The sequence below is a fragment of the Sebastes fasciatus genome, chromosome 20, assembly GCF_043250625.1.
Source record: "Sebastes fasciatus isolate fSebFas1 chromosome 20, fSebFas1.pri, whole genome shotgun sequence".
In the NCBI taxonomy this organism is placed as follows: domain Eukaryota; kingdom Metazoa; phylum Chordata; class Actinopteri; order Perciformes; family Sebastidae; genus Sebastes; species Sebastes fasciatus.
Genome location: NC_133814.1, coordinates 1,337,848 through 1,359,336, shown reverse-complemented (window position 1 = coordinate 1,359,336; position 21,489 = coordinate 1,337,848). Strand labels below are relative to the sequence as shown.

The 21,489-nt window shown below is 42.5% G+C and overlaps 2 protein-coding genes across 5 annotated transcripts; both read right to left on the bottom strand.

The window, feature by feature from the left end:
• Positions 1-25: 25 nt before the first annotated feature.
• On the bottom strand, positions 26-13,049 carry map2k4b (mitogen-activated protein kinase kinase 4b). Of its 4 annotated transcripts, XM_074620530.1 has the most exons (13): positions 12,762-13,049; positions 10,352-10,387; positions 8,248-8,280; positions 7,024-7,150; positions 5,349-5,523; positions 4,982-5,101; positions 3,857-3,976; positions 3,709-3,760; positions 3,299-3,426; positions 2,551-2,628; positions 2,300-2,448; positions 1,967-2,012; positions 26-1,162 (listed from the first exon to the last, which is right to left on the bottom strand). In XM_074620530.1, the coding sequence occupies exons 1-13, from the start codon at positions 12,856-12,858 to the stop codon at positions 1,049-1,051; spliced, it is 1,275 nt and encodes a 424-aa protein (XP_074476631.1). In that variant the 5' UTR covers positions 12,859-13,049; the 3' UTR covers positions 26-1,048. The 4 variants fall into 4 exon arrangements, with proteins under 4 accessions (XP_074476631.1, XP_074476630.1, XP_074476632.1 ...); XM_074620529.1 differs by lacking the exon at positions 8,248-8,280 and having other exon boundaries at positions 7,024-7,186; XM_074620531.1 differs by lacking the exon at positions 8,248-8,280 and having other exon boundaries at positions 12,762-13,047.
• A 3,087-nt stretch (positions 13,050-16,136) lies between these two features.
• On the bottom strand, positions 16,137-21,056 carry adprm (ADP-ribose/CDP-alcohol diphosphatase, manganese-dependent). Its single transcript, XM_074620533.1, has 3 exons — positions 20,244-21,056; positions 18,084-18,206; positions 16,137-17,857 (listed from the first exon to the last, which is right to left on the bottom strand). The coding sequence occupies exons 1-3, from the start codon at positions 20,818-20,820 to the stop codon at positions 17,547-17,549; spliced, it is 1,011 nt and encodes a 336-aa protein (XP_074476634.1). The 5' UTR covers positions 20,821-21,056; the 3' UTR covers positions 16,137-17,546.
• Positions 21,057-21,489: the final 433 nt, after the last annotated feature.

Below are 21,489 nucleotides of genomic sequence, written 5' to 3'. Positions count from 1 at the left end.
GTTGTCACTCATCTGGTGATAGCAGTGTAGGAGGAGTTTTTTTGGCATTGCTGCTTTATTGGATAGCGACAGCTTGGAGAGAAACAGGAAAGGCGGGGGGGAGATGGGATGACCTGCAGCAAAGGGCTAGGATTGATACCGGCCTGCTGCTGTACGAACTAAGCCTTGATACATGGAGCGCACCACCGGGGCGCCCCAACAGAAGCGGTTTTAAGCAAATAACTTCAAAAGTGGGATAACTCTTGTTAAATGATCATCTGGGTTTAGGGATTTCTCTTTTAGAGAACTAGATGCTTAGCTCTGTGACTGATCTGTAATGATAATATATGAAAGGTACAAACTATGGATGTGAGAAAATGTCCCAATCATGTGTCGGGACAAACTCTCACAGATTGCATATTGGAAAAAACAAAACAAAAAAAGACAGAAGTAAAGCCACGCTACCGAATCCATGAGCTCTCCAGAGAATCACTTTTGCATACTCCTTCATTTACCATGAGTGAAGGTGCCCACAACAAACTGTGAGAGGTGTGTTTGGACAGCAGGTCTGTCAGCATACATCTGTACATGTCACCAGTTCAGAGGTGAACACACATACGCATACATACAGTCCACAATGTACAGTCCAATAGGTGACACTCACATACGTCACTGTGAGTGTCACTGTTTTATTTGGTAGATACTGTATTTTTGTACGACTTCAAGTATATATATATATATATATACACACCATATACTGTCTGTATACTCTATTTGTTTGTCCCCACATAAAAAGATGCATTGCATTTTTACGAAGACAATGTCTTCAAGTTTTTCTGGCTGAAGATGGGTGATGATATCTTACATTTACTTTAAAAGGAGGTGACGGGAGGTGGAAGGGTTAACAATACTCATCTCATTGCACCGGGCAATTTGGACTTAGTTCCTTTTTTCTTTGGAACGTGTGAATAAACGAGTGATCCTACGTAACTCCGTGGGGTAAGATGTCAAGCGTTGCATCACAAAGCTTAGTGTCCCCCCAACCCCACAACTCCTCAGCCTAACTCCATCAGTCCACGTACATAGGAGAGATGGGAGAGGTGGGGAACTGATCCAGGATGCGACATACGTAACTGGCAACGTCCACGTAGCGCTCTTCATACATCAGGATGAAGGAATCTTTCTGGAGGAGAGACACAGGGAGCTTCAGGCTGATGTGGGACATTGAGGAACAACATCTCCTGAGATAGACAGCTAATTATGGCTGTTAACAGAATATGATTCATAATTCTACATGTATTTAACACAAACACACATTTCAGAGGTCTGTCTCTCTCTCTCTAGGCCCGCTGTCTCTCTCTCTAGACCCGCTGTGTCTCTCTGCCCACTGTCTCTCTCTCTAGGCCCACTGTGTCTCTCTGCCCACTGTCTCTCTCTCTACTGTCTCTCTCTCTAGGCCCGCTGTCTCTCTCTGCCCACTGTCTCTCTCTCTAGGCCCACTGTGTCTCTCTGCCCACTGTCTCTCTCTCTAGGCCCACTGTGTCTCTCTGCCCACTGTCTCTCTCTCTAGGCCCGCTGTCTCTCTCTGCCCACTGTCTCTCTCTCTAGGCCCACTGTCTCTCTCTCTAAGCCCGCTGTCTCTCTCTGCACCCACTGTCTCTCTCTCTCTCTAGGCCCGCTGCCTCTCTCTTTAGGCCCGCTGTCTCTCTCTCTAGGCCCGCTGTCTCTCTCTCTAGGCCAGCTGTCTCTCTCTCTAGGCCTGCTGTCTCTCTCTGCCCACTGTCTCTCTCCCTGTTCAGTGGTTACACAAACTGTGTTACATCTCTATAATACATTCTGTAAAGTAGTATTCATTTGTCAGGTTACTTCAAAATCAATTCTCAACCTTTTTCAGAACCATGGACAGCCCCATTAAGACTCAGAACACATGCTCGTCCTCCTGATCTGATTTATGAGTCGAGTGCACAAAGAACGTCCGTGTACTCACCAGCAGCTCCTTGTACTTTGGCCGTTTTGATTCATCCTTCGTAAGGCTGGACAGGAAGAGCAAAAAAAACATCTCCATCAGCAGATACAAGTATTCAGTAGCAGACTTAAAACTGCTTTTCAAGGTCTTCATTAGCGAATGCTGTTTGCTCGGACTCCATCCACTAATGAAGACCAGGAGATGTGATTGAAAGCTCTGGCCAAAAGCCAAAAGGCCAAGAAAGAGCTTTGACGCTCAGTTGTTTTAAAATGTTTTCAGTAATGAATGAAGTGGTGTACTTCACACACTGATCACAGATCAGCCTGGATGTATGGCTGGTGGAATGGTGCTTACCATAGGTTAACAAAGTTGATGAACTTGGGAGAGAACTGCCTCTCCTCTGAGTTGCTGAGGTGGGGGGGTTCACCTTTCACCACCTGTGTCAGCTGATCAAAAACACTATTCCACTTGGGGTACGGGAACCTTCCTGTGGCCAGCTCGTACTGAAAGCAAACACACAAACTGTAACAGCTCTGTCCATTCAAAGCTCAGACATTATAAAAGGTCAGATTTCATGTTAAAGCTGACGCCGTTATTTGTCTTACCAGGGTGATCCCCAAGCTCCACACATCAGACCGGACATCGTAGCCTTGTCTGGAAGCACTGGGGTCTATCCTCTCAGGCTGAAACACACACAAGAAACCATACTTCAGTCGACCTACAGGAGACTTTCCTTCTTCTGCGGGGAGGTCAAATGTCACGGTCAAAAACTGAGCAGGGCCTTAAACAGATCTCAACATGGCTGCCGGGTCACAATCTTTCTCATTTTACAGCTAAACAGTACACTACAAGATGATTCTGAGAACATTTTGCTGCCTAGTTTGACCGTTTGGTCGGAGTTTGCGAAATGACTGACAGCTGCTCAGAGACGGAAGCTGAACGGCAGACTGCAGGTCAGCTCTGATTGGTTGTTTTCCTATCTATCTATCTATCTATCTATCTATCTATCTATCACTGTCAGGATATAGTGACCGTTTTATAAAAATAACTTTTTTAAATCATATTTGCTCCATTTCTACCCACTGCTGCTTTAATGTTTTGCAGCTCAGCAAAGTTGCATAAGATGATCTGTCTGCATTTGATGCTACGTTCCTGTTGTACAGAAGGGGTGAAACATTTTATGGCAGAACATAAAAGCATGCTAATTCTCAGTCGATGATGGATATTTTACACATATTTTACATTTTACAGTGTGTAGAAGTGACCAAAAGGAAATCATTTGGCTTTCACTGAGTCAGAATCCTGATATCTGAATGTCTGCCTGATGCATTCAGCTGTCATCTCCATGCTTACCGCCATGTAAGGCCTGCAGCCTGCGTCTCTGGTCTTGGCTATGGAGTCCACCAGCTGACCGCTGATGCCAAAGTCACACAGCTTGATATTACCCGTTCGGTCCATTAGAATGTTGGAAGGTTTGATGTCTAGAATGACAGAAAGAGACACTTTCATACTGAGTCCTGACTAATGTTCATACTGAACATTAACAGAATTGATCCAAGGTTTTGAATGCAAGTACCAATATAACACATTTGAATTGATAAAAGCCAATATTTTGTGCTTACATTAAATACCTTTAAAAAACATTTTATTTTTGTACTAAGAGTTCTATCTTTAATAACAAGGCGTGTACTCAATATTCCATAAATATTGGATCAGAATTTTAATCATTTTTTTGTTACAGATGATATAAGAATAAGACTTACCTCTGTGAATTATTTTCAAGTTTTCTTTTAAGTGGTTCAGTGCTTTAACGGTCTGTTGAAGACAAAATAAAACACATCACTGTTTCCCATCATATGCATGGTATGAAATCAAAATGTATAAAAAAAAAAAAGCTAATCACCCACTCACCGCTAATGTTATTTTGCCTAATATTTCCTCTGGAATGACGTCATCTAATGCACAATATACATATTTGTAGAATTTGTCTAATGAGGTAGCCATAAGTTCCATACAAATCCAACAGTCCCCCTGAAACAAAGAGTCAGAGGTTAGAAAGACAACTGACGCAGATCACTGATTATCAATACAATATTACATTCCATAGATGTGCTGCTACATAAAGTAGACACAGTCAACATTAAAAGGCAGAGCGTGGTCATAGACAGGACTCAAACAGGATGCGATGCTTTTGAGGTCAGTGAGTTTTAGGCTGCGTTCACATTTCAAGCAAATGTGGCCCAAATCCAATTTTTTTTTGGCTCTCATGTGCCACAGATCTGATAGTCCATGAGTCCAGAGTAGTGTGGACACAGAAATCACATCTGGGCCTCTTACAGATGTGGTCCTAAATCTGATACATTTCCGATCATTGGCCATGCGACCGCTGTGAGAACACTCATATCGGTTAAATGTAACAATATGTCAACGGAGGATTTGCTCCGACAGTAGGAAGTTTTGCCTCGTCAGCCATTTAAAATGTAAATTAACTCATCAAACCTACTTTTCACAATTCACTCAGTTCTTCTGACAAATGTCATGTTTCATATAGCAGAACTCTGATTTAATGAAATCACATTAGAAATTGTGTGGTCGTGCTGATTGGCGGTGTTAACGTCACACATCTTATTTTAGTTTATTTAACTTAGTTCACAGAAGAGCTGTTCAAGTTAAACATCAGCCGAAATGAAAGGTCTTTCTTTAGGAGTCATACTAAGTCATCCATTGTGATTTGGGAGTATTGTGTGTGTAACGGGGAACCCAGATCCTTTAAATTGAGCAATATGTTGATGGAGTCTGGCAGTCACTAAGCTTCAACAACTCCAGTGAGTATTTCAGATCAACAGGCCGTCGGACGGCAGTCCTCCATGTGTGTGTGTGTGTGTGTGTGTGTGTGTGTGATGTTATTGGTTGCATGTGACGCGTTTCAGGGCAGAGCTCTGTTCACACTAATGTCCCTTCAAACTCACTCACTTCAAACATGAATGTGAACAGTCTAAAAAGAAAGTGTGTGTGTGATGGTAGCCTGAGACGGACCTCTCTGAAGAGAGCGCCGTAGAACTGAACAATGTAGGGACAGTCACTACTCCTCATCACCACGTCCAGATCCATCAGCAGCTGCTTCTGCTCCTTCTCATCCACAGTGGAGCGAATCCTCTGAGACACACAAACACACATTTACAGTTTATTCTTACCATCTACTGGTGATGATCAAAATCACACAGTGCCATGCGTCACATGAGAATCTTAAATGAGTGAAATATCATCTTCAAGAAACAGAAGTAGAAACTGGCCTTGAGGGCAACAGTAAGCATCTGTGTTTTGAACTGATTGATTGCTGGTCTGGATGAGGTAAACTCAGGTGATGTGTGTCTATCAGTGGGAGAGTTCATCAGCAGGTCACCTTGACAGCCATGATCTGACCCGTGGGTTTGTGGACCATCTTGTTGACGGAGCCGTACGCCCCGCGGCCAATCTCCCCGAGGTCTCTCAGATCCTCTGCCGTGAAGTCACAATGCTGCTCTGGAGAGATCTTCAGCTTCCCCGACGACTCGATACTGTGTGTCCTCATACGCTCTCTGGAGGAGGACAGAGGACGGGATGAGACAGGATTGAACAAGGTAACATATCAGACAGAGTGGAGGCCACAGGAAGTGAAAGGAGGAGGTAGAGGAACATGCATTTTAGATTAATGTGGATATGATCAATATTTAATCAGTAATCCCCAACCTTGTGAAACATTTAAAGGTTCCATGATGTGGCTTTGTGATCTAAGCTTTCTTATGTTATTGGACTCTTTGATGGGAGTGGAATTTGGGAGGGAGATCATTTGAAAGTACAAAGGCCAATCACGGAAGCTGCTGTGGATAACTTCCTGCCTCCAAATATTTCAACCAAGCCGTCATTGAAGCTAATTTTTGTAGTGGCCAAATGGTGGTACGACAACTTCCGTGTCCATCACCAAAAACACTTTTTCCATAGACTAACATTGGAAAAGAGACGTCTGTAACTCAGCAGATAAAGTTTTTTGAGGTGAATCAACTCCCCAGTATGAACACTCTAATAGTCCTTATTTAAATCATTAGGTCCTAAAAGTTGTAAAACACACTAATAGTTGAATCCAGAGTTACTTCCCTTCCTATGAACGGTAGTCTACGGAGAGAGATAAATATTTTTTTGATCCTGTTTGAATTGCTCCATGAATCACACAGAGGATGTTTGTTCATTTAAAACATCATTTTGTAAGTCCAGAAAGTCTCAGTTTGTTGTAAATCAGACTGTGAAAATACGTCATTAGAAAGACGACACACCCAACAGTGTGTTAGTGACATCTCTCTCTCTGAAGCTACCATGTCTGAGTGTTTCCTACTGGGATGAACTCACACCAGCAACACGTCTGATCCGTCTTTCTCTTCCTGACTGATATAAAGACCTGGAGTCTCTGATAAAACACATCATTTCATCAGATAATGGTTCATCTGTGTGTGGAACATAAGTTAGCTAGCTAGCTAGTGTTGGTGACGTATGTTGTGAGAGATGAGAGATGTAGTTCACTGAGCGGTTTCACACTAAACTAAATGATACTACGACAAACTGACACTTTCTGGAGTTGAAAAATTATGTTTTAAATGGACAAACATCATGTGTGTGATTCATGGAGTAATTCAAACGGGATCAAAATAATATTTCTCTCTCTCCGTTGACTACCGTTCATATTTTTAACGAAATAAGGTCACATGGTGCCCATCAGAAGGGGCGGGACTTCACCTCCCTATTGAGTTGCCTACAAATATGAATGTTCCTTATCATTATTAATATCTTGTTATCGCAGTCTTTAGATTTGTCCTCGTCCCCTCAGCTGTGCAGCTGCATTGGGACGATGTTTTTAAAGACTAACTGAAAATCTGGTTTTCATTATTTCCTTATTGAAGCCAGCTGTTACTGTAAACAATAAAATAATAAAGAATCATCATCACTTTCAGCAATTTGAGAGGACTTGCTTGCTCCTAGGACCTGCTGAAACACAGGATGTATGATATAAAACAACACAGAACCCATCATCAGCCGTCTCTACTCACATGTGAGGGTTCTGGAAAGAGGGAGGCGTCGGATGGAGTGTCGGATGGAGCGTCGGATGGAGCGGGAGCCTGGAGGCTGGTTTCACTGGAGGGTTGGCGAAATTCAGCTTCAGAGCTTTACGTTTACCTGGCAGGACAAAGAGAGAGAAACCGGTCCAGATTCCTACAACATGCACACCACACTGTGGGTTCAGCCAGCTGGTACACACAGTGTGATCTCACATTAACCTCTGTCTCTATACACTTGAGATAAACCACGAGTGCAATAAGCAATATTAAGAAATTCATGTCGCAAAACTTTCATATGACCCAGGTACCAGCATGTTATTGTGCTTTGTACAATTAAACCTGTCTAATAGGTCAGTTGAGGATGGTGAGGAGAATACTGTTGTGGCATCAACATGATTTTAAGATCCAGCCTATGACCTCTGGATTATCTCAAGCTCTTCTGGAGATCAGAGGAAGCACAAAATGCATTTTGAACACAAGCAAAGTGTCCAGATGAACAGGGGTTCCCAATACTCAGATACTGCACCAGTTCCTTTAGCTGTAGAAGATACCTTTACATCCCAATCAAATATTTATTCAAGTTATTGGAATTGTTGTTGCTGCGATAGAGCCAAAAGGAGTCTTACTGCAGGATACTGATGTTGGAAATCCCTGTCCAAAACATGAACAGTTCCCTCAAGATATCAAAGTGACCCAACACTTACATAGCACTTGATTCCAATTTAAGACCAGTGGCCAGTGGCTGTCACCTGGATGTGTATATCAGGATGCATCTCAAGAATGTAGCTGGCGATTAGACTGGCTTCTATGCCATGTGCTGAGTTTAAGTGTTAAGTTGTCTTTGCCATGCCCCGTTCATCCAGCTCCTGAGTGCAAACAGATCCCTTAACCTTTAAGCCCTGGTGCAAATTAATCTCTCCCGGCCGGAACTGCATTTGTGACCGTTAATAGCAGTGAACAGTGGACAGACTCCCCAACTACCAGAGCACCACACAGGCTGGTTCAATAGGATACAGTGGCTTCCTTCCATCTGTTCTATCCAATTAAATATGAGCATGATAAACACAACGACAGCGCTGACCGATCACTATTCAGCAGCCAATGATTGAACAAAAACACGGCTCAGTGAAAGTCAGCGAGGAAAGGAAACCACTACTGAGGTGTACCCACAAAGAGTAGAGGTCGGTGAGCTTTGTGTGCAAGTCTATTGCTTACTTTGGGACACTCCAGACAGGCTTATCTGAAACCCTGAAGTAAAGAGAAAACATTTTACTACATTTTCTTCGGGCTCGTCTATGTGTGTGGGTCATTACTCAACAGTGCCAATGCTGAATGGTGAAAGAAGCACCATAGTTTGGTGGGTGTGGTTCAGTGCACTGCCATGCAGCTGTGCCTGGAACTTGATGTGGTTCCATTGTATTCCCAGTGGAATGAGTAATAGTAATAGGTTTAGTTAATACTAGCCCAATAGCAGAATGTATTAAAATGACTATTTGACTGCTCTGCTACACACTGCAGTTAGGACTTTTACTATTTCACGTCAAACAGTAAAAATGGGTGACGCCGCGATCGAAAAGAGGCCAATTGGTTTTCCACTCTGGATTTAGTGGCTTATGTCAATTCTAAGTGGTATATCACTGCTGACCATTGGTACGCTGCTGCTGCTCATCTGACGTAAGACAAGTGCAAATTAGGGCTGGGACGATATGCTTATCTCCCGATTCCATACCATCACGATACCTGGGTGCTGGTTGGATATGTTTCGCAATTTTTAAGTATAGCGATATTAAGTAATTGCAATTCGATATTACCATTTATTGTGATTTTTGTTAGCTTTTTTTTAACACTAGATAATGGGGAAAAGATGAATCATACACTTTTAGGGACTTTTACTTTGGAAAATATCTAAATTGTTACAATAAAAATGTTTTATTTTCAGCATGTACGTAGTCAGAGCTGTCCTGAAGTCAAATATATCAATCATTGTCAGGAATTATAGAGCAATGTGTTTTCATAGCACCTCCTCAAGTATTCAGAAATGTAGCTATTTCAAGGTACAAATATGGGCCTTTTACTTTAGAATATCTCTAAATTGATACAGTTAAAATGTTTGTTGGAGACGCCAGACACACAGTTATCCAACGTTACAAATCAAAGTAAGCGCTCTACAGATATTGACCGCCATCTTTTCTTGTAAAATGTCCGGTGTAATTGGTAACTGAAAATTGGTATCGTCACAAGTTTATTAACCGGTGGGAAAATGTCCTCACCGTCACATCCCGGCCAACAGGACGTGGTGTTCACCAGCAGAACATGACTGACATTCGGTATATGCCATAGCCAGTAGAACAGCAGCGGCACACCATAAGTTAACAGTAGCATACCGCTAAGAATCAGCATGTGTCACTAAAACAGCCACATTGTGATATCCGTGCTGCTGAGGAAAACCCTCTCAGACAGGGTTGCTTGATGCAGTGTCTCATCATTATGGAGTCAGATCAGTCTCAATATTAGTTAATGCACACACAAGGAATCACAAATGTATTTTGTGATATAAATATAAATGACTCTCTCCACAAAAATATTTTTCAATGCACACAAAAATAGTTAGCTGCACACACAAATATTTCTTGTTTAAAATAAATGTAATAGAAATCCACAAATTTGCATTTGTGGATCGGTGCATGTCAGGGGAGCCTCACCCACACACAGATGCAGTGAAGTTCACACATGACAAGTTTGTAAATGCAGGTTCAACAGATTGAATTTAAATGTTACAACATCCAAATATGTTTTTGATAAAAATTGCAAATACGTTTACATACATACATATTGTGGATTTCTATTACTACAATTTTTCAAACAAGAAATATGTGTGTATCAGAAATATATTTGTGAACCTTATTTTTTATGTGTTTTTTTATATATATATTTATATACAACGATAACTATTTTTGTGTGCACTGAAAAATATTTTTGTGGAGTTATTTATATATAAATCCCAAAACACATTTGTGAATCCTTCTCCAGTATGTGTATTCATTAAAATTGAGACCGATCTGACTCCATACATTATGGAGTCTGTCTACTGTGTCTAAGGTCATTCTAATATTGAAACTGGATTAAATACATGCAGATAAATGGATCAAAATATAATAAGGAAATGTTCAAACAAACAGAAAAAGATGATCAACAGAGGAAGGTGGATAGGGGGAACATTTGAAGGAATCCCTTTGCCAAGATGTCCTGATCAAACACAGTGTACACACATAACCCCCCAACAGCAGACTACAACCTAGTAAAAGAAGTGTGATAATACCTGTTTCATTTTGACATCTCCAGCAGGTGTTGGTTTCTGTAAGGTTTAGATAAAACATTTGATACTAGATATCTGCCACAGAGTAAGAAACACATGTGTTGACCACTGGATACATGACTGCACTGCTGCTATTAGATTACGGCTGCTAAAACTAATCAATGTTATCCAGCAGCTAGCATCAACACATCCATTATCGGACACATCCGTCCCCCTGCCTTACTGCTCTTCCGTTACTGTCCTCTTCAGACACGGTCACACAGTGGATGATGTATGCTAGGTGGGATTGCATACAAACCTTGATGTAGCTTAAAGCATTCTTTTGAGAAGGTTTGAATGAAATAGTCAAAAAGCACTGTAACCGTCTGATAACACTGATGGATTTAGAGTGACGACTCACAAGCTGACAGTTAGGCTACGTCAGGTTGAAATGTACAGACTGAACTTCATATCAGATTAATTAGAACGTTCCGGTCAAGATTCTCACAGTAAGATCCACGTTGTTGTCCACAGGACATGCTATTAATATTTAGTTGTTTATGTTTAGAAGTGTGAAAACGTTAGTTTAAGGTTTTATAATGTTCTGCTCATGTAAACTTAAAATGCAGACATTAGATTGGTTCTATCAAGTGTTGTAAATTGAGCTGGCAATTTTAAATTCTTAATATGTATTAATAAATGTATTGGGCCTTTTGTGGATGACCACTAACAATCATATATAGAAGTTCATTCACCATTTTCCTTCAATTAGTGGCATGTTGACGACAAATACTGGACAGTAGGCTACAGTTTGGTGTTCAGGCTCTAGTGTTACATGAGATACACATAGTCAATCTAAATCTAAATAGTTGAATATGCACACCATGCAACTCTTGCTTAGTATTCAACTTTTGTTTTATTCTGAATCCAGCACTGTGATGATTACACGACTGTAGTGTTGTTAGCTGGTTGTCAAACTATACGCTTTTATTTTGAAGGCGGATTTGCGCAGTTTCCGCTAACGCTTCGCTTCTTTAGCCTAGCTTGAATGATCTCTCTGTAGCTCCACGGCTAGCAGGTTAGCAGAGATGTTGCTCTGCTCAACACACACACACGGTGAAGTGTTCTCATTCCTTCAGTCTGACAGGAGGACTCATTAGAAACACAAACATTGATCACACATGGGAGTCATCATATAGAATCAGATGACGGTAACAGACATGTTGTCTCAGTCCAGCAGTAGTAGTGTTGAGGACTGAGCTGATCACATCATCTGACGGGCTGAACTCACATTAACGCCAACAACTCACTAAACGAGGATAACCTCAGACTGAGTCAGACGACTGTAGCAAGTTCATCAACAACTTTAGAGAATGATAGTTCTAATGACTAGATCCTACTGTATCTGTATTCTGTGTGTCGTGTGTTTGCCACAGACTCACAGCCAGCGGTGCATCCAGAGTGGCCTGCTGCCTGGCTGGCTCAGAGAGGAACACCTCAGTGTAGGCCTTACTGCTGCTACTAGTGAGTTAGCAGCCTGCTGCTGCTCACTATATCATTCATTGAATGCATCTACACGATGACTCCCATGTGTGATTCATGTTTGTGTTTCTAATGAGAGTCCTCCTGTCAGACTGAAGGAATGAGAACACTTCACTGTGTGTGTGTGTGTTGAGCAGAGCAACATCTCTGCTAACCTGCTAGCCGTGGAGCTACAGGGAGATCATTCAAGCTAGGCTAAGGAAGCGAAGCGTCAGCGGAAACTGCGCAATCCGGCCTTCATAATAAAAGCGTATAGTTTGACAACCAGCTAACAACACTACAGTCGTGTAATCATCACAGTGCTGGATTCAGAATAAAACAAAAGTTGAATACGAAGCAAGAGTTGCATGGTGTGCATATTCAACTATTTAGATTTAGATTGACTATGTGTATCTCATGTAACACTAGAGCCTGAACACCAAACTGTAGCCTACTGTCCAGTATTTGTTGACAACATGCCACTAATTGAAGGAAAATGGTGAATGAACTTCTATATAGGATTGATAGTCCTCATCCACAAAAGGCCCAATACATTTATTAATACATATTAAGAATCTTAAATTGCCAGCTCAATTTACAACACTTGATAGAAGCAATCTAATGTCTGCATTATAAGTTTACATGAGCAGAACATTCTAATATCTTAAATTAACGTGTTCACATTTCTAAACATAAACAATTCATCTTAATAGCATGTCCTGTGGACAACAACGCGGATCTTACTTTGAAACTCTTGACCGGAACGTTCTAATTAGTCTGTGTCCATTGACTACAGCTTGACTATGGGGGTTTTCTATTTGTGGGAAGCTACAACAAGCTACCTTTTCCTCCCAACTCCAGAGTGTTCAGTAGAAACCGAGAGAATGTGGACTTAAAGGCCGTGGTGGTGTACCTTGCATGCTGCTGCTCTGTGTCTGCTGGTGGAAGTGGTGCGACGTGGATCCTGTAATGTTGCTGTTGGAGTTGCTGTCAGGTCTGGGAGTCGCCATTGTTGTGTGTGAACCCGTCAGCAGCGCTCAGGCTGCGATGCAGAGAGACAAAGTTCGTCCTCTCTGCTCTGCCTGCTCCACACGGGACACTGCGTCACTTGAACGCAGCAGCTGCACCACGGCCACGTCTGTGTCGCTGCTGCCTTCAAGGCCTGTCGGAAATACAGGTATCCCGACTTCACAACGCGATGTTTGACATATTTCACTCGGTACATAGTCTACCTCCCTCTGTATCTAATCACATCCTGCGTTCTATTGTCTATACTGTTTCAACTAAATGTCACACTTTTATTTGATGTGGTTAAACAAAATCCTGAACCTAAACGTGTGTGTGCTCCTTTAATCTCCATTGTTCCTGTGTTGCTGTAGTACACAGGCCCTCCTGATACTGACTCACACTTTCTGTGTTGTTTGAATCCCACAGCTAAGCATAGTAGTGTTTTAAATTGTATTTACATGATACCACAGTTGCATTCTTGTCACTGTTAGATGTCATCAAGTCAAAGAGAGCATTTAGAATGAGAGTTCATTCTTGATCTTTTAAAATAGTAGTTTGACAAAATAACCTTAACTCCAGGTCCAGTTACTAGGTAAATCTGAGGTTTCAACCACATCCCATGTGTCTTCGTCAGTGGATGGAGTATGCTCAGTTGTCATGTCAGGCTATACAAGAGAATGCCATAAACTACCTACAATTCCAAACCTAGGTAACTCCAGAAAAAGCTAGTAAATTGACTTTGAGTTAAAGGAGCAGTGTGTAGGATTTAGTGGCATGTAGTGGTGAGATTGTACATGGCAACCAACTGAACACCCCTCCGCTCACCCTTCCCTTTACAGGCGTGTCAGAGAACAACGGTGGCCTTCAGGTTACGTAAAAACATGAAAGGCTCTCTCTAGAGCCAGTGTTTGGTTTGTCCGTTGTGGGCTACTCTAGAAACATGTTGGTGCAACATGGCTGACTCTGTGGAAAAGGACCTGCTCCATGGATGTATAATAAGCCCTGGAGTATATCCCAATTCTCATAATTGCATCCACGTTTCCCTCACTTGCGTCTTTGTCCCTCCCACCAGGGAAGCATGGAGAGACGCAAAGAAACCATGTGAGGACAGAGGAAACACGTTTTAAGAGAAATGAGACATTGTTTCCTCTGAAGCGCCACGTGAAGCGACGTCCGTTTCTGATGACGGCAGCAGCTGATCACAGCTGGATCAGCTGTCAGTCGGCTTTAACAGCTGTAGAGACTTTAGATGGAGTTTGTGTCTGAACTGATCTAATGCTAATCAAAGGTCAAAGGTCAACTTTATTATTCCACAAGGGGAAATTCATGTGGTCATATACACGTCTCATAAAAACAACATATAAAAACCTCACACACTTCCCCAAATCCTGCGCACAGAGCAATAATAAAGACACTCATTTCTTCTCAGTGGCAGAGCAGCAGTGTTTCCTCTCTGTAGTCTGTTACTTGTTTAACAAACACCTGCACATGAATAACAGCTGCAGTCTGTATTTCTACTGTGGACTGAGTCCTGCTTAGAGGACCAGGAACCATCTCTACTGGCACAATATCTTTATATTATTTATTCATTATTAGCATCTGTAGTTATTGATATTCTGATTGTGAATTCATTATTTAATAACCCAGAATATGACTGGTGTCTTTTGAACACTGGACATTATTTATTAGGCTGAATGTTTGAGGGAAAATGTAAATTATATAACTCATATCAAACCCGACGTTCAGGAATTATCAACCTCATGTGACTGAATGGAAATGAGGATAAATGATGTAAAAGGTGTTTGTTGCTGACAGACAGACTCTCCTTCTCTCTCGGACTTTAATAGTATCATTAATAAAAGTTAACGGTGGAAATAACAGATCATGAAAAGACATCATTCTAATAAATGCAGAAAGTTGTTTTAGACCCGTTTGTCAGGTGTTCTAAAGCTCTTTCAGTGACAGGCTGCTTCACTGCCGGTGTGTGAAGGAGAGATACTGCAGGTCCTTCTGCTGCTGTTCAGAGCTTCAGTTAACACTGATTATAACTAGACGGTGAATCAGAAGACAACTAAAATATAAAACGTTCACTCTGTGATCTGTCTTCACTCCGGTATGAAACTCCACTGATGTTGAGAGGTAAAGTTATCAGATCAGTCCGGTCGGCAGCAGCGTCCAATCAGTAACTGATATCCAATAAGGGGCGTGTCTATCAGCAGCAGCGTCCAATCAGTAACTGCTATCCAATAAGGGGGCGTGTCGGTTGGTAAAAGACTTCTGTGAAGGATATTCTCGTGCATCCTCGCTCCTCAGAGATCCCTCCTCGATCCTCGGTCCTCCGTGCAGAAATAAGAGCTTTGGGACGGTCTTTAAGATGGTTCAGATGGTGCCCCAGAACTTTTGGTTCAAGCGAGGAGCGAGGAAATGACAATTAAGAGAATTGGGATGTACCCTGGATACGGTGCCGCCGCTCAGCCTTGCTTCCTTTTTTTCCAGTGGCCACTCGCGGTATTGCAACGAAAAATCCCCCTGCAGCCCAAAAAGCATTTGCCCCATAGACCTCCATTGTAAAAGAGACGGCTGTAAAACTGTTGACAGCACATCTCGAACTGCAAACAAGGTCAATTATGACTATTTCTAGTATGAGTTTTTGATTGATTGATATCTATAAAACTTTCCGCGAGGCCAGCAGGAGAAACACTACTGCTCATATTCACTGGACCGCATACCCGGAAGCTATAAATCCTCTTTGGCCTATGCGCCAGGCAAGCAATTCTTATTGGACTAAATAGGTGCCATCTTGGGGTCCGGTATCCAGTTCATATAACACAGTGTTTTTGAATACTCAATTCTGATTGGACAGTCATGGTGTTATAATGTCTGTTATTTCTTTATAGCAGACCATTGCTATGGAGGCAGTTCTGAACTCGGACTCTGGCGGACCATTTTTGTGTCAAATTATTGATTACGCAAAGGTATAATATGTAACAGTTGTCGGTTGGTGTTTGTAAACACACAGCATTCAATGTTGGCCCCTCGTCCTCAGCTCAACGAGAGGGAGAGAGAGAGAGAGAGATCAGCGATGGTGGAGCGAGCTATAGAGTGACTGAAGAGAGGGAGCGGCGTTAGTGAGAACAAAGCAGCTGTTGAATCTGGAAATCTCAGGCCTTGGGCCTAGACGGCTGAGATCACAGCTCAATGTTATTCAATGTTCAATTCTAATAGTGTCAGAAAGTCAACACAGGTTACTCAAATGAATCACTTGATGCTGTACAAGTATGTTGCAAGAAAAATAGAGTTTTATTGTGTTTTAAAAATCAGAAGACAAAACACAATCAAACCCGAGCCGATCCGGAACACGACTGACCGCTAGCTTAACATCATATGGGTATATACTTGAAACAAAGGACACATCCTTCTTATCTTGTCATCATGAAATTTACGTTCTCCACTTCTACTGGTCGCCGTCAAACTAGCCTACAAATCAGCATAAACTCGTCCTCCTCTGCCATCCGTTAAGTTAGAGATGTTCTTTTTTTGGGCCTCTTGGGTGGCATCTTTTTCTACACAGCTATGATGCAACTTGAAGTTCGTTTGCGTTACGTCATTAGAGCTGTGAGTTACAGCGGCCAGTGTAAGTATTACAGCACTGGGGTCTATACAGCTGCACTAGGAATATATGCTGTTTCAATAGTAAAAACAAAGTTATAGGATTAATACTTTTATCGTTGTTTATCACATTTTTATATAGTTAAAAGGGATTACTTCTTCACAGCAAATCAGAGAAATTAAACATTATTTTCTGATTTTTTCAAGGCGGTGACGTTCTAAAACACAAATAACTCTGCACAACTCCGCACAACCCTGCAGGAAGGTGCTGGGTTGCCGGATTTTGAATGAATACAGGATTATTTTTTCTCACACAAAGCAATATGCAGTTATTGGCATGATTTATCACCACATTGTCATCTGCAAGCAGATTCTCCATAGTGTTAATGCACTACCACGGTGTCCGGAGTGATGTCAAAGTTGGGGTTCATAATCCAACCTCAAGTGATATTCAAGTGTAAAACTCAAGTGATAGAAGGTTGGTTTCCACAACTTTCCCATGTAACATGAATGCGGCAGGAAATGCCAGAGATGTCACTGAGACATTTAGCTGAGCACAGAGGTGCAAGTACTGCAGGTAGATTTTTATTATTCGTTGTATTGTTTTACATTGTAAGTCATACAGATTTGCACTTATCTTCTCACCTGAAAACGGGGTAATATATCAGTTATAGTTAGCAATACACTGCACCCATCAAATCTGTTACTACATTGCACAACAGACCCACATATGCTCCGGTCTGTGTTTCTGTAATAGTTGTCAGTACTTCACATTTGAAAATATTCCCACCTTGGCCTTTAATATAACTAAAAGTATGGAAAGTTATAGTACTTCCATTACTGGAGTGTGTACATTTGTGAATGTTTTTCATCTGAGAAAAACATGGAAAGCCTTATCCTGTGGGATGGAAGATGATCTGCCAACTAAAGTGAGCCATATAAAATTCCCTGACTTCTCCAGAGAATGTAACAAACATCCTCTAAATGTCACAGTCCAGAATATACCTCTCTAAACCTCTAAATATTGCCATGACAGCTTCAGTAGTGTATGAATCTTATTTCCAGCATATGTCACGTTGCCCTATGATGTGTCACGTTGGCATGGAAACAGCAACACTCGATCTTTGATCCTCCCGTTCCCTTTCAGCACCATCCTGTCCTCGTACACAGAGACCGTGACGAAGGCGTTGCTGTCAGGTGGAGTCTCAATCACCCCCTCTAATGTCAGGTGGTGCACTCCCGTGTCTTTATCCTGGTAGTATCCGCCGTCGTGGTCGTGTCCAGCCATGAAACACACCACGCTGCTGTGGGACCGTATGATGGCCAGAAGCTCATCGAAGTTCCAGGCGAGGCACATGGCGTCTGTGGAGCGGGGGTGAACGGGGAGGTGACCTGGGCAGGAAAACAAATGTTTAGATTGCTTTGAACTGATACAGCTGCAGGACAGCAGATGATGCACACAACATATTTCACAGGCTGCAACTAATGTTCATTTTAAATTAATCTATAAATTGGTTTATTTGTTTAGTCTAGAAATGGAAGAGTTTTTACATTACATATTTACTGACTCCTCTTGGAAGAAAAAAAGTAAAAAATTAAAGCGACAGGTTTTACTTACTGACAATTGTGACTCTTTCACGTTTCTCATCGGCCGAGGTCAGAACAGAATCTAGCCAGTCCAGCTGGTCCTTACTGAACCCACCGTTGAACATAGTGAACCTCTGCTGCAGGCCCTCCGACACTGAAACAACAACATCATTATCTACTTGATCTTCACTGTCAGTCTTCACAGGGTGTGAAATGGCTAAAGCGTAATAAAATATGCAAATTAATGAATTCATTGGATGATCAAACCTAGAGTGGTCCATTTAAAGCTGGGAGAGGCAGTTTATTATGGGCCTTATTGAGCAAAAATAAATAACCCTTCAGCATGTTGTAATTCAAGTGGTACCCCAGGGTAGGCAGTTTTCAGGGAGAAAAAGCAAAAAAACACCAGAATTTAGAAATACAGCCCTCATCCTGCAGCTCTCCTCTCTCTGTCATAAGCCCCTCCCACCAAACGAGCAGGGGAATGTGCACGCGCTTCATACAGTATCCAGTACTAGTACTAGTCATTCATTTCAATCATCATCCTTCATACAGTAACCAGTACTAGGCATTCATTTCAATCATCATCCTTCATACAGTAACTAGTACTAGGCATTCATTTCAATCATCATCCTTCAAACAGTATCCAGTACTAGTCATTCATTTCAATCATCATCCTTCATACAGTAACCAGTACTAGTCATTCATTTCAATCATCATCCTTCAAACAGTATCCAGTACTAGTCATTCATTTCAATCATCATCCTTCAAACAGTAACCATTACTAGTCATTCATTTCAATCATCATCCTTCATACAGTAACCAGTACTAGTCATTCATTTCAATCATTTTAAAGGTACCACTGATCGGTACCACTGATTCACATTAAATCAAGCAGTGCCAAATTTCGGTAGCCGAGAGCACATCTGGGTGAGAGTGTTTGAGCCGCAGCATGGACTGTACAGAATATAAAGATGAACAACGCGTCTCCACTTCCTCTCACTCCACAGAGGTGAAGCCAAAATATCCTGGATATGGGAGCTGTCATCATGAGATTTTGACATTATCTGGAGCCAGAGTCTGAACAGCAATGATCGGGCGGTGGAACCGCGCTGTCGAGGTCCCTCCCAAACACACACCCCAACCAATCGCGAGTCGAGCACGGCCGCAGCTTGTCAGAGGGAGAGACTCACAGCTGCCAATCATGAAGTCTCACCCCATTTTTATAGCATCAAATAACTAATTAAAAGCAAACTTTAACATACATCGGCGTGATAAGATCTACCTAAAATGACAAAAAAAACATCTTTGGGGAAAATGTATTTGACGTGTACTTTGACCTTTTAGTTTGGCCCACATCCCATCCACGAACATGGGGGAGGCGGGTCTAATGCCCTATACTGCAGCCAGCCACCAGGGGGCGATCCAGCTGTTTTGGCTTCACTTTTGGGGAGCTGTCATGTCGTCCATCCATTCAAATGTGAACGGTACCAGACCCTACTCACAGTTAATTTCTAAAAGCTGGCTTCAATTCACCACCGCACCATCTGTCGCCAATTTCCCACTCCTCCATAATGTGCATACGCACGGGTCGGTTCCTTAAATGTACACACATTTCCTCGTCAGTTTATTTTCTAAATCCCAATTCATGCTTAACATTTCAAGCCCTTTTCTGTACGCACACAATGGTTTTAAATGAGGCCCCTGATGCAGGATCGGAGAAAGTTAACATCTTCGCCACGCCCAGCAACACACCTCCCTTATCAATGTCCCCCTACTGACGCTGGGCAGTTTCTCAGTGATTGCATTACATTATTATTTATTCATTTAAAAAAATACTTAAATTGAAATGTGTCTATAAATTTCATATTGCCATACTTGAGGGCTGTTTTCTGAAAGCAATATCTCACAGTGATGTGTTGTGATTAGATCACAGCTATGGGGCGACCTGACCTGACCTGACCTGACCTGACCTGACCTGACCTGACCTGACCTGACCTGACCTGACCTGACCTGACCTGACCTGACCTGACCTGACCTGACCTGACCTGACCTGACCTGACATATTCACAATCCAGAGCCTGTTGTGAGCTATGGCTTCAATATACAATACATTGTGCTGAAGAATGATATTGTATTATACATTAGCATCATATACAATAACACTGTGAGTAGTGAGCAGCCCTCATACCTGGGGGACAGTTGAGATCCTCGTTGTTGTTGTACTGTTTGATCAGGTCCATAGCCTCTCTGTACTGATCACTGGACTCCTCTCTGCCCAGCAGGCTCACATCATAAGCATCCAGTACAATGAAGGTGAACCCGGGGACCGGGCTGACCTGGAAGGCGTAGATGTCCCCCCTGCGGCTCCTGTCGGTGCCCAGGGTGCTGTTGAGCTCTGACAGCAGCAGCGAGCTCCTGCTGAAGTTATAGAACTCGTGGTTGCCCCACACATGGAGGACCTCCACGGGGCTGGAGCCGGATCCGGATCCGGAGCGGAACTCTGTCAGTACGGTGTCCAGGGCTCGATCAGAGGCGTCCCGCCGCTTGTTGGAGCCGTCGATGATGTCTCCCAGCTGGAGGATGAACTCCAGTTTGACAGCGGACTCGGACCAGCTGTCCAGGGCTTGTCTCAGCAGCTGCAGGCTGCTCCGGTAGTACCGTCTCCGGGTCCGCTGGTAGTTGTATCCGTCCTCGCTGTCCGCGTACTGGATGTCCGCGATCACACCCACAGTGAACAGCGGCGGCTGCTGAGGACAGTCCTCCATTCTCGATGTTGTCTTCGGAATAACTGATATCCGAGTGTATCCAGGAAACACTAACCGGCTCCGGTACCGGTACCCTCTCAACCGGTACACGTGATGAAGTGCAGCCAGGCTGCCAGGCTGTCAGATGGACTGATGAACTTCATCTATCATGTTCCACCATGACAGACAGCATGACGTAGCCTGCTGCTCCAGCTGCTCTGCTGCTGTCAGGACAGGAAGACGACAATACAACAATAAGAGCAATGACTTCCGGTTGGATCCTTCAAAATAATGCTGTTAGAAAGACCGGATATTGAGAACAAGTGATATAGTCGAGTAAAATAAGCTTCCGTTTTCAGACGTAACTTGTTCATTAACCCTCTGAGACCCACCATAGACCCGTTTTAGTCTTGTTTAGGTGGGTACAGGGGGTGTTTAGGGGGAGATAGCAGGTCAGCAGTAGATGTCACATAGAAGTGGTGTTCATCATCTGAAAGCTGGAAACCTGAAGATTAATCTGAGATGCAGCTCAGCACTGTGTGTCAAGCTGTTCTAGTCATGAATCAGAAATAAACATGAATTAATTATTTAAAATGATAGTGAAAGTGAATAAGGGGTTATAACATAATGATAGAAGTATATGATGGTCATCTCCATGCTCTATTATGTCTCATAAATTGTTGCAGCAAT

Coding starts and splice junctions, on each gene's coding strand:
- map2k4b (XM_074620529.1), bottom strand. CDS start 12,858: ATGGCGACTCCCAGACCTGACAGCAACTCCAACAGCAACATTACAGGA. Junction 7,187..10,351: donor GAGATGTCAAAATGAAACAG/GTATTATCACAC, acceptor TGCATGTTGTAG/GAATCTGGACCGGTTTCTCT. Junction 5,102..5,348: donor GTCAGATCATGGCTGTCAAG/GTGACCTGCTGA, acceptor TGTGTGTCTCAG/AGGATTCGCTCCACTGTGGA.
- adprm (XM_074620533.1), bottom strand. CDS start 20,820: ATGGAGGACTGTCCTCAGCAGCCGCCGCTGTTCACTGTGGGTGTGATC. Junction 18,207..20,243: donor GGATCTCAACTGTCCCCCAG/GTATGAGGGCTG, acceptor TTGTTGTTTCAG/TGTCGGAGGGCCTGCAGCAG. Junction 17,858..18,083: donor TGAAAGAGTCACAATTGTCA/GTAAGTAAAACC, acceptor TTTCCTGCCCAG/GTCACCTCCCCGTTCACCCC.